Source organism: Callorhinchus milii, unplaced genomic scaffold (genome assembly GCF_018977255.1).
Source record: "Callorhinchus milii isolate IMCB2004 unplaced genomic scaffold, IMCB_Cmil_1.0 Scaffold5, whole genome shotgun sequence".
Lineage (NCBI taxonomy): Eukaryota > Metazoa > Chordata > Chondrichthyes > Chimaeriformes > Callorhinchidae > Callorhinchus > Callorhinchus milii.
In genome coordinates this window covers 56697155-56709676 of record NW_024704746.1, presented here as the reverse complement: position 1 = coordinate 56709676, position 12522 = coordinate 56697155, and the positions used below count along the sequence as shown (strand labels likewise).

The 12522-nt window shown below is 40.4% G+C and overlaps 1 protein-coding gene across 1 annotated transcript in view; it reads left to right on the top strand.

Annotated features, from left to right (window-relative positions):
• The window catches only part of celsr1a (cadherin EGF LAG seven-pass G-type receptor 1a), a 189646-nt gene that overhangs the window by 85196 nt on the left and 91928 nt on the right, over positions 1-12522 (top strand). Inside the window, exon 4 of the mRNA XM_042335450.1 lies at positions 10177-10815. Within this exon, the coding sequence (XP_042191384.1) occupies positions 10177-10815 (639 nt within the window). The remainder of the gene's footprint in view (positions 1-10176; positions 10816-12522) is intronic.

Sequence of the window (12522 nt, the reverse complement as noted above, 5' to 3'; positions counted from 1 at the left end):
TGCACGCAAGTTGGGCAACAACTGCAATGTCAAAGTGAAGCTGATGCTTATATTTGCTTCTGTGAAATATACAGATATGTATCAAGGGGTCTTTGGGACTAAAGCCATGGTGAAGCACAGAATAAATGAGTTGCAAATTTAACTTGATGCCTGATGGATGAAAAGACCTCATGGAAGGAGAACAAAGCTTTGAGAAATATATGTGGGTGGAGGGAAGAAACAGACAGTGAGGAAGAAGAGGAGCAACCTGAGAAAAGTGTAGTTAAAGCTTCTATTAAACTGATTAAAACTTTACCAACCTGTTCGCTCCCTCTGCTCTGCAGGCACTGGCCTGCTCCATGACCCCCACCCTGTCTACTCCACTATCGGCAGTCGGGCCCTCAGCCTTTCTGCCCCACCATCTGGAACTCAATCCCGGAGCCCCTCCGCTTCACCCTCTCCCTTGCCTCCTTCAAGACCCATCTCAAGATGTTTCTTTTAGACCCTGTCTACAGTCATATTCCCTTCTCCAGCCCCTGTGCCCTCCACCACTCTGGTCCCAACCTGCAGCTCGGGTGCAAATCTCTCATTGTCCAGCCCCTTTGGATGTCGTTCCAATGTGAAAGACACAATATAAATCCAATTTTTGTTTTTAAAAATAATTGAAATAGTGCTCACTGAATGGAAAGGGTGGGGGCGGGGTGTGCAGTCAGCAGATGATGTTGAACTTGTGTACTGGGAATAATACTTAGCCAACTGGAACCTGGCCCACATATGGACAAGACTGCTGACCCGTGTCAGCCAACACGACAGAGGTCTTGTCCTTATGTGGGCCAGGTGCAGAGCTCACCCAACTGGGCTACACTTGTCATAAAGTACACATAATTACTAATTTTCAAGCACTAAAATAATTATTCAGGACAAACCAGGGATTGAACCATCTTGGTTGTTTCACTGTAAACGTGACCTCAATGAATAAACCTGGATGTGATCTGAGCCTGCCTCCATGTCGAGAATGAAATGGGAACATGATTAAATATGAAATAATATAAATCACACAAATGTTATGGTTGCAGAGAAATATGTATGTTTGTGTAAATAATTTCAGTGACCATATTCCAGGTATTTAACACAAACTAAAGATTGTCAGTCAACCTGCAGAAACATTTCTAGAAAAATTCAAACCGTTTGCTGATGCCTGTGAGGAGAGTGGGCACCTTTTTATTTCAAACATACAATAAAAAATAATAATAATAATTTGGTCACTTAATCCATGACGGTTTGTGGGACACTGCTGCGTGCAATTGGCTGCTGCGTTTCGTCCATAAAACATACAGTCAAATCACTTTACAGTATATTCTGTGAAGCGCTTTGAGACGTCTAGAAGACGTGTTAATACGCTATATCAAATGAAAGGTTTAATTCTTAGAAAGTTTCTTCAATCCAAAGGGAAACCTCTGAGCTCATTTTCAGTGGTGTTAGTAAGAAAAGAGTTTCTCTCATTGTCTAGGCCAACAATCCTCCAGATTAAATGGTCTTTTACCTCATGGCTATTTGTGAGCTTTGCTGGCACAAATGGTCCAACTACAGAACAGTCACTTTACTTGAGAGGAATTACCTGTGAAGACCTGTGGGCTGCTTCAACATGTTACAACACTGTAAGAATTCAAGTTCTTCCTTTCTGTGATCTGGCTTCTTCAGTATATAGGGTAAAATAGGGTAAAAACAGATGAGATGAACAGTGAAGTTAGCAGCGATTAATTCAATATTGTGACAGGGTGCATGACATGTCATCATGACCCCTTCCCCCTGAGTACAATGGTGATCCCAATCCTGATGGACAGCCTTGTGCTGTTGACATTGTGTGGAGGATGTTGGGAGGGGGATGCGCTCAGCCCCAACCGTCAGTTAGAACAGGTTGATTTAACAGGCATAATGGTATCCGATTCCCAGCTAGCAAACAGCTGCAAAGATTCTCGTATCAAGGCTTCAGAGCTTGGGTCAAGAGGAGATGCAAATACCAAAGATACCTCACTGAATAGGAAAATAGCTGACATACATACAGTAACACAAGCTCAAGAGGAACTCTGTTATTTATTTCAAGACTGAGTCTGATCTGCTGTGGTGCTCTGCAATGATGTATCTCCCTCCACATCTTGGGTTTTTCTGTTAATGATTCATTGGGAGCAATAAAATGCAGTTTTCTTCACTAGCTAGGTCCTCTATGGCGGGATCAGGAAGGCACTGCTGATATCAGACTAGCCTGGCTCATTGGCATGATTTGGGGTAGGAATTCCTTGTTCCAATTAACCCTGCAAACAAAAGCTATAACGGGGTGAAGTTCTAGCTGGCAAATAGTGGGAAGCTTGCCAAATGGTATTTGCCATGGCAAGATGTATAATTTTAGCTGGTTAAACTCCAGCAGTACGCCAACACATTTTAGTGTGCCAAAGCATTGCCTCTTGCCAATCTGCTCCTAATACTTTTGGTGATCAGGTAAGCAGAGTATGTTTTCTCTGGGGAGAGAGAGAATTCACAGACAAAAGGAAATTTCCTTGCATATTTGGAGCTCTGACTAGTTTGGATGCTCTTAAGAATGATCCCGTGACTTTGTATTTTTAGTAAAGGATGTGGAATATATTCTCAGCAAAAACAGTTATTAAAGTTAATGCTATGTCAATTAACATCTTTAAAAAAAAGTCATATTTCTGGATAAGTGGGGGACTGAAGAATACATGAAAAAAGGATTGAAGGATATAGAATTATTCAAGTATTCTGTGGTGTTCTGTTCAAATCCTGCTGTGACCATGGGAATATTTTGCTGGTGAGGACTTTATCTGTTGACAGTACAGAACTCGCAGCACCCAAGTGAAATACGGAGTATAATTATAGTGTAAAAAGACGTTCTATCATAACATCCAATCTGTTAAACAACAGGATTTCAGTCAATAATTATCAACTGGTTTCAGTTATAAACATCAATGTGTTTGGCACAATACAACAACAACAAGATTCCATTTATAGAGCGCCTTTCACGTCGGGAGGACGTCCCAAGGCGCTGTACAGTTGGGTCAGGACCCGAGCAGGGGGGAAATGGTCAGGGGGAGGGAAGGGAGGGAGCGAGGAGGGGGTAGAGAGTCGAGAGGGGAGCTGAAGGCACTGTCAAAGAGAAAGGTCTTGAGACCGGCCTTGAAGGAGGAAAGGGAGGAGGCGGCGAAGGCACTGGGGGATAGAGTTCCAGAGCCGAGGGGCTGAGAGGCTGAAGGCCCAGTCACCGATGGTAGGGCGGTTGGGATTGAAGTTTTGAGTATGCCCATTGCTGGTTTTGTGCAGAACTGCACAAGGCATTGCCTTAATTCAATCAGTGTCCTGTGAAGCAGCATTCAAGGTTCCTCACCTACTGTAACTGTCTCAACCAGGCCAATGTCTCAACAGACTGTCTCACTCCAGTTTAATCATTTATTGGAATTCCTCTCACAATTAGAAGCTAATCTGTGCAGTTCTGCAGCTTAGTAGTTAGAGCACTCGCTTTGCAAGCGAGTGGACCTGGGTTGAATTCCCAGGCAGGGTGATATGTTGGACAAGTTTCCTTACTCCACCTGCCTCTGTTTACCTAACAGTAGGGATGCGGTTATTAGTCGATCGGCGGATTGTTTTTCTGAGGATAATAATCCCTTCAAAAAAATGAAATAAAAATAAAAAATAATAATAATTTGGTCACTCAATCCACGACTGCTTGTGGGTCACTGCTGTGCGCAATTGGCCTCTGCATTTCACCCACAAAATATACAGTCAATTCACTTTACAGTATATTCTGTGAAGTGCTTCGAAACGTTTCGAAGACGCTATATCAAATGCAAGGATTATTATATATTATATATTATTATAATCTCTATGGATGGTAACTTTTCAGTAAGTTTATACTTATAATAAAAATAATAATAATCCTTGTATAAGTTACAGTGGCTTATCATGTTGTTGAAACATATCACACTTCACCCAGTTTTACTGTGAAGTTTAGTGACTGCGAATTTGTAAGCAACAGAAATTCTTTAGAGGTTAATGTCAGAATTGTCCTAATCAAGTACTCTACTAGTTTCTCAGTATTTTGGCTTTGTTGGCACACCTGTCCATTATACTTTATTTTGTAGTTATGCATCGTATATCTAAGTTATGGAAGATGTGAGGGAAAATGATGGATGTGTCACAATTGCACTTTTTTTTCATAAAAGACTGCAATAAATCTGTCAAAATACTAAGAAATCATCCCCCAATACCAACTGGGAAAAGGCCACAGGGTGGAGTAATGAAGACACATGGAAATAGACTATAATGTAGACACTGTGTGGCTTTTCCAAGTACCTGCAGAAGAAATCTAGATTTGTAGTGTCTTTGGGTATGATTCATTTCCACCAGAATCTGTTTAGATCAGACACTGTTGTCCTTGCAATATGAACATATTGAAAGGTCATTCTTTGGATCTGCTGGTCTAAAATCTGAGTGAGTCTTTAATGCATCAGCATTTCCTTTCAGTTTGCAAAGGAGGTGAAATTACTATCTCTGCCTCAGATGAGGAGTACCTTTGAAAATGGTCAGCCATGCATCTAGACCTACCAGAGCATCATATAATTATACAGGAATATCTCCCATTGATGTGCGTGCCAAATATTTCAGCAAGGAATTTAGTCTGTGTGTTTGACTCTGCTCTCTACTTACATTAACATTCCCACTTGTGGCAGCTGTCACACAATGTTAGGTTTACTTTGAAGCACCACTGCAGCGTTATCGATTAATTGTTGGCAATGTAAACTGAACATAAGAGACAGGAGGTGATCGAGTAGATAGGACGCCTGATTCACTTACAGGTAAATGCGGGCATGAGGGAGGAGAATGGTTAACTGCAAAGTTGACAAGCTACCTGCACATTCTTATTATTGTTATTCCAATGACCAATACATGTAGATAACCTGTGTTGTGTGAAACTCATTTAGATGGATAGGTTAGATCTTAAACGTTAACATGTACATGTACTGGTAAGCTACAGTTTAATCAGCACTAATAATGTTCAGGATAGACGTGATCGTGGGAATATTACATAAGACAGAGACAACTTCTGCAATTTTTGCTTCTCTGCTGAAATACCATAAGTATAACTGATGTCTGGTAACTCTGGCATTACAGTAGTTTTGATTCTTCTGTAAATACTTCCATTGTTAGTACTGTACAGCAGTGTTTGGAACTGTATTAAATGCAGTTTCATTGTACAGAGGATGAATGTATGGTTTCTATGATAATCAGGGTACTGTGACTGGTGTTTATTTAACCAGGTCTCCTATATAGGTGCATTTGTATATAGCATACGGTCTTTTTAAAAATAACGTTTTGACCTGCTAAGCCATCTATTTAACACAAACCAAGAGATTAGAAAGATAAATTATTTGCATAAACATATATGCTTTTCAAAACTGAAGTCTTGAAATATGCTAGTTCCCCTTTTATGCTCTTTAAGATGATGGATGTAATTTATTAACAATGGACTAGTTTCCCCAATTTGTCAGGATCATATACTCTCAGCTCAGTACAGAGAGCATAAAGCTCTGTGTGCACTTCCCCAGCATCTTCAGCTTCAACTACCTCATTTCTATTTCCTTCGCAGGACTGATACCAGGGAATATTTCTTTACGCAGAGGCTAATCAACAGCTAGGCAGGGCTACCAGGAAGCATGGTAGAGGCTAGGACTACTGAAGAAACAGCTCGATTCTGAAATGGGAAGACTGTAGCAGTAAAATAGGCATTCCCAAAGTACAAGACCAAATGGGCAGAGGGTATTTTTCATCTGTATCTCACTTATGATTTTATGGGACCAGTCATCATTGTGAGATTGCCAGGATGTAGACAGTTTGTGCTGTTGATGCATTTGAACTGTTTTGAGACTGCTCAAATTAATTTCACATAGGAAGCCAAAGGAGAGAGAGAGAGCACAAGGGAGAAAGAATACTTTTATTCCATTATTCCACTGTCACTATTTGAAAAGAGAAGGGAGCTTTTCCCAGTGTCCTGGCCAACAAATCACTCCAAACAAAATTGGTCACTCATTCCGTGTCTGTTTGTGGAACATTGTTCTGTGCAAAACTGGCTGCCATGTTTCACCCACAAAATACAGACAATCCACTTTACAGTAAATCCTGTGAAGGGATTGAGACGTCTCAATGATGTGATAAGGCGCTATATCAAATGCAAGGATTATTATTATTGTTATTTATTATTATTAATCTGGTTGTATTTGAACCCAGTGCTTAGAACTAATGGAGAGTGAACAACCCCTCCATAACCACCCCCTTCTGTGTTGGATACCTTGGATTTTCGTTTGGGTCAAATATCTACATAAAAGGGAGATTTGTAGCCTCTTTATTAGATTTTCTTTAGCAGTTGAGTAAGGGGAACTAGATGGAGATGTCTACTTTTAGTTAACTATAAATAAACTGTCAAGTACAAGAACAAAAAGATTATTGACATTGACCAGCATCTGAAAGTAGCTTTTGATGAATAAGCTGACAAAGTTCAGGATTGCTGTTAGACGCCAGGTGCCAGGAGCTTTCCTTGTCTCGGAGTCTGTGCTTCAGTTGCCAGGTTACTTTGAAGAGCCCGCTGAAATGAGATCTGTTCTGTCACTCCCACTGTTCTTGTTAATAACAAAGCGTTTTGGTGTGGAAGCATTTAGAAATCAAGTTTAGGAACCACTGTTTGAGTTTCTCTTATGTCTTCAATCTTAATCTTTTTACAAATGTGGTGGCATTCGGAATGTAGCTGTTGAACGCAAAAGTCCAGGATACCAGACGCTGTGAAATCTCCTTCATCTCAGAGTATCTCGTGTAGGTTTTAATTTAAACCTCCAGCTCTCTGCTAATTAAACGTGCTATGCAATTCATTTCACACAATGAATCTCTTTCCTAGATGATTTTGAGGGTATTGTTTTTCCTTTTTGGTTTATTGATGTGCACCAGAAATATTTTCATGCATTGGATGATTCGAATGCCTAGATTGTGCACTCAGCACACTTGCTTTTATTTAATTTGTTTAACTCGTGTGTGTGTGTGTGTGTGTGTATGTGTGTTGGAGGAAAGAATCCATAGAAATGAGGGGAAACGAGTTTGGCAGCCGCATAAAAGAGGTCAGGGAGATAGAATTTATTCTCACATAAAAGAATCGCCCATGTGTTACTATGTAGATACAGTAGTTGATTACTCACAAGTATAATTGTTTTCAATATTCTGAGCCAACTGTACCACCAGGGAAAGATTTGTGTAGCATGCGAGGGGTTAGTATTAGCTACATTGCTTGAGGGTCTACTGAGTGGATAGCAGTCCTTTTTTTCCTCTGAGTGAAGGTATGCCACATTTTCTCTCTCTCATTGTGAGGATGCTAGTTGTGGAGCTCTCTAACCCACTAGTTCTCTATGATACATAGGCACATACGTGCACCCACATATGCTGTGAGGCACAGTGCTGGTTGTGCACTATTTTGTGTGTGTCTTTTTTTCTCTCACACACACATGCACAAACAGTGTTTGCTTGCTTGAGATTGTACTCATGGTGCAATCTCATCTGTGTGTTGTTTGTAGACAGCATGCGTTGTTGCATTTTAGTTTTGTTTGATATGATTTTTTGTGTTCGGTCTGAATTAAAAAGAAAAATTGCAAGCGTTTAGTTAGATTTATTTTCATACAATAGTAGTTTTTGATTAAAACTGGAGATATACATGGTTTGCAATCTTTGTTTAGAAAGTCAATACTCTCAAGGACATGCTTACTGCAAGTACATAAGTACTTTAATACTGTTAACACCTGGAAAGCAGGGATCCTGTTAACTGTTGGTATTTAGTTGGCATTACAGGTACTTTGCATTATGTTTCCCTCTGAATACCACAGTGATCCAAGATTCTCTGAGATTTCAACGGAAATGTATCATTCATTTAAGCTTTGAACTGTTAAGCATTAAAGCTGCTTCTGTGAAGTTAATCCATCTCAGGCACTGGTAGGAAATCAGAATTTCATTGAGCATGCCTCCGCAACTAGTTTGTCACCTCTTTTTAAGTTCCCGTCTAACTGTGGAAAACCATGCAAATGCATGTGCTGGTACCATTACTGACTTTCTAGCACTCTGTCACTACTGCATCTAATCGCTGGCTGTGTGCGGCTTGCCTTCATTGCACTTAGCAAAGGGGGGCGCAATCTTGTATATATCACAAACCCGTCCTTAATGCCCATCTCACTTACAGATTAGCACTGACGAGAGGCAGACTGCTCCCAAAGCCCTCAAAGGGCTCTGTCTGTGGTGAATTATCTGCACCTATAATTGTGGAAACATTCCATTCACAGAGTCTATTGCATTTGCAGACTATGCAGAATCGGTTTCATATAATGCAAGTGGGTGAGTCACTCACTTCAAAACTGTGAAAATGTTACCGGGAAGTTTCTGCCGAGAGTCCTTGGTGAGATGAAATTCTCTGCTCTGTATGTGCCTCACTTCCCTTTGGAAATCCTGACATTTTGATTTATTTTGGCCCCAATTTTATTGTTCTGTGACAGTCAGTGCAGTTGACAGCATTGTAATTTGCAGCTACTGTTGCACTTAATGGAGAAGAGGGAGAGAGTTTGATCCAAGTGACCTAACCATTTTGTTGTCAGATTTGCAAGTGAGTTCAGGCAGAACTTTACAATGAAGTCACATACCTTAATCCAACATAAAGCATTGAACTCAGTTACACAGTAAGTGGAACTAATGGTTTGGAACAGTCGTCACAGAACATCAGAGTTGCCAATAATGATAAGAAGCCATACACTCAATCTGAATTTGTCAATGAGTTTGGTCAAAAGAGAAAATATAATTATAGAAACAATAGCATTAAAAAAAATCTCTAGATCTAAATCTGCTCTTGCCTCGACATGCATGCTCTATACCCTATTTATATTTATTTGTTTATTAAGCGTGGATTAGGAATCATACTCCGCCTTGTTCCACAGCTGTAAATGACATTGCTTTGCTGTAAACACACCAAATCGGTATAAGTGATGGGTTGCTTTCCGGGACTCCCTCCCTCGCCAAGCACAGGAGTATATTTGGTAAATGCCACTCCTTGAAGACCGTGCTGAAGGCAGGCACTCCAGGATGCTACCCCTCGTGAAAGGAGCTGTATAAATGCAAGTTATTGTTGTTTTAACCAATATAGGATGATTTTATTGAAAGCGAACATTTGCGCAGTTACCTGCGTCTTCCCCACAGGGTTTTGTTAAGCAAAAGAATATGAAATGTTCCCGCTGAAAGGTTTCGGTGTAATAGGTTTGTTAAGATTGTATTCCTTTTGATTCTCACAATATGGAAATAAGGAAATGAATGTTCTGAAATAGTAATTGATTACTGATGGTCTTTCAGGTATTCAGAGATTATAGCGAATTTATCCAGACGCCTGTATTTTGGTATTGGTTATTGCATTATCAACAAACAAAAGCAAAGTCTTTTTGCTCCTCTTTTTTTCTTTCTTCTTAACCAGATTTCTCCCTTTTTAAATCACTGCTGCATGTTGGGGTACAGTTTCAAAGGCAGTGTCTCAGGTAACTAACTCACCCCTACACACACTCAGACAGCCATTGTGAGTGTGGGAGCCTTGAACATGTGTCAAATGTCATCTTGAGCCTGTCCTTTACTGAATGAAGGCTTCGATAGTGTTTTGTTTGTTGGGGTTTGCTTTGTTCCACACATGCATGTGCCCTAGTGTTAATGTCCTAAATCCAATCTTGGCCAGATGTGAGGTTCATGTTTACTTTGAGTAGGAGCTAGAACTATCTATTTTTTAAAATGCCTTTGCCCCTAAAAAATTAAAAATGATGGCTGACACGGTCTTAGAAATCAGTCATTCTGCAGTCATTATTTGACAGCAGCATCTCATTCGTCCATTTCCCCCCCACAAGATCATGTGCCCATCCAGCTTTGTTAAATGTTTTGAGATGTCCTCCCGACATGAAAGACACTATATCAATGTAAATTGCATTGTATCTTGTTATAAGCGCTCCTGTGTGTGATTCATTCAGAATTGAATTGTTAGGAGTCCTGGTTTTAGATTGCAGATGATGAGTTCTTCTTACCTGTGTAGATGTACTGTCACTCAGAGTGTGATTGCTCCTCTTTATCGTCTTTCAGATGGTCTTCACACCGTCACTGCACTATGTAACCTGAGAGTGACCATCATCACTGAGGACATGCTGACAAACAGCATCACTGTGAGACTGGAGAACATGTCCCAGGAGAAGTTCCTTTCTCCACTTCTCTCCCTTTTTGTGGAAGGAGTTGCCGCTGTGCTCTCTACGACCAAAGATGACATCTTCATTTTTAATATTCAGAATGATACGGACGTGAAAGCCAACATCCTGAATGTCAGCTTCTCTGCCTTGTTGCCAGGTGGTGTTCGGAACCAATTCTTCCTCTCAGAGGATCTGCAGGAGCAGATTTACCTGAACCGTACACTGCTCACCACCATCTCCTCCCAGAGGGTCCTGCCCTTCGACGACAACATTTGCCTGAGAGAGCCTTGCGAAAACTACATGAAGTGTGTCTCTGTGCTGAAGTTTGACAGCTCAGCACCTTTCATTTCGTCCGAAACGGTCTTGTTCCGGCCTATCCATCCCATCAATGGGTTGCGATGCAGGTGTCCGACTGGATTTACTGGGGATTATTGTGAGACCGAAATTGACTTGTGCTATTCCGATCCCTGTGGTAATCATGGCCTCTGCAGAAGCAGAGAAGGAGGCTATACTTGTGAATGCTATGAAGATTATACAGGTAAGTGTCTCAAGTGCCATTCTTTTCAATCTATGTTTATTTAAGATTAGAGCCTCGCCTCGCTTTCAGTGTTTCCCACCACATGACAGCTTGCTTCTTCAAATATGTTTTGATAAATAGAAACCTTACTCGGTGCCCTGGGGTTCCTTTTAAATAATATAGAGCGTATTAGCTTTTTTAGTTATGAATGTGCCTTGTCACTGTGTTTGTGCAATTCCGTTACAAACGTTTACTCGAGCTGCTCCTACACAGTTATTGAGGTGTCTTGTTGGATTGAGATACAGATCAAAGCATCTCTGAGTAAAGTGACAATCAGCACAATGAGATGTAACAAAACAACATGTAATGAACTTGAATTTAGTTTCAATGTAAATAAAGAATCTTTGCAATTGATATGTCGCCTTTCACATTGGGGTATGTCTTAAAACATTTCACAGTATATATTGCAAAAGTGTAGTGACTAATTTGTAGGCAAAAACAGCAGCAAATTGGCTGCTACAAATTACAGTTGCTGCTGTTTTATTTGGGGGAAATTATAGATATCATTCAACATTTTTTAAATTTAGTCTTGATTTAGAAGCCATGTATTTGGAGTTCTTTTCTGCCTTCCAAGACACAATTTAAAAATTCTGCATCGTCTTAAATTTTAAGACAAAGTGGTCTTCCAGGCTAAACTTAAATGGAATTTCAGGCTCAGGTTCCTTCATAAGTGAAAACAGTTCTTAGCGGGCCATAGATTGCATTTACATCCTTACATATGGCTCCCAACATTGTAATTAGGTTGTGGACTCGGAGTCGTTGGCATGTAATCAGGAGTGGGAACAAACCCATGGCTGGTTTTCGTTTCCTAACCGCACACCAAATCTAAAAACTACCAGCTACAGATGGAAGAGGCTGTCAGGGGGATGGCATAGATTCAGGACGAAGCAGATCCACAACAATAAATTGCATTTATATATATATTTATTTATATAAATATATATATATATTTATATATATATATTTATATATATATATATTTATATCACAAAGGGTAGCGACCCAGAGCACTTGGCAGTGGCAGAGCACCACGTCAAGATCAAGGCATAATTTACAGTCATTGAATAAAACCTAAATCATTTATTTTAAAAAGAGATTTCCCCGAGGACTCTGCAGTTTTTGTTTCGGTCAGACTGGTCGGTCGATGTCTCACATGTGGAAAACATCACAACACTTAAGAATTCAGCAACAACAGCTTGCATTTATATAATGGCCTTCATGTGGGGTAACATCTCATAGCACTGATACCCAATTATCCAAACGATTGAGAGTTCTACCCATTTGTCTGTTATAGAGTGTGCACTCTCTCCCTGGAGGAATGTATCCTGATTGCCTATTGCTAGATAGTTCAGACACAGATTGGCACAGCCAAGACTTGCAGAAGCCACGGCATGTGTTGAGGTGCTACTGGAGTTTTAATTGGCTAAAAAGGCATAACTTGGCATGACAAACACCGGCACGCTTCTTGCTGTTTTGTCCCGTTAGGAATACCTTACCTGCTAGAGTTGTAACTTACAGGGATAACAGGAGACAAGTAGAAAAAACTCAGTGACTGATCTGCTCCTCCAAATTCTGCTGATAAACCAGGTTGGCTGGTGAGTCGTTATCTATGGACCACTTGGTTCAAGAACTGGACTACCAAGAGGAGTCTAAAATTCCATTGGAAGG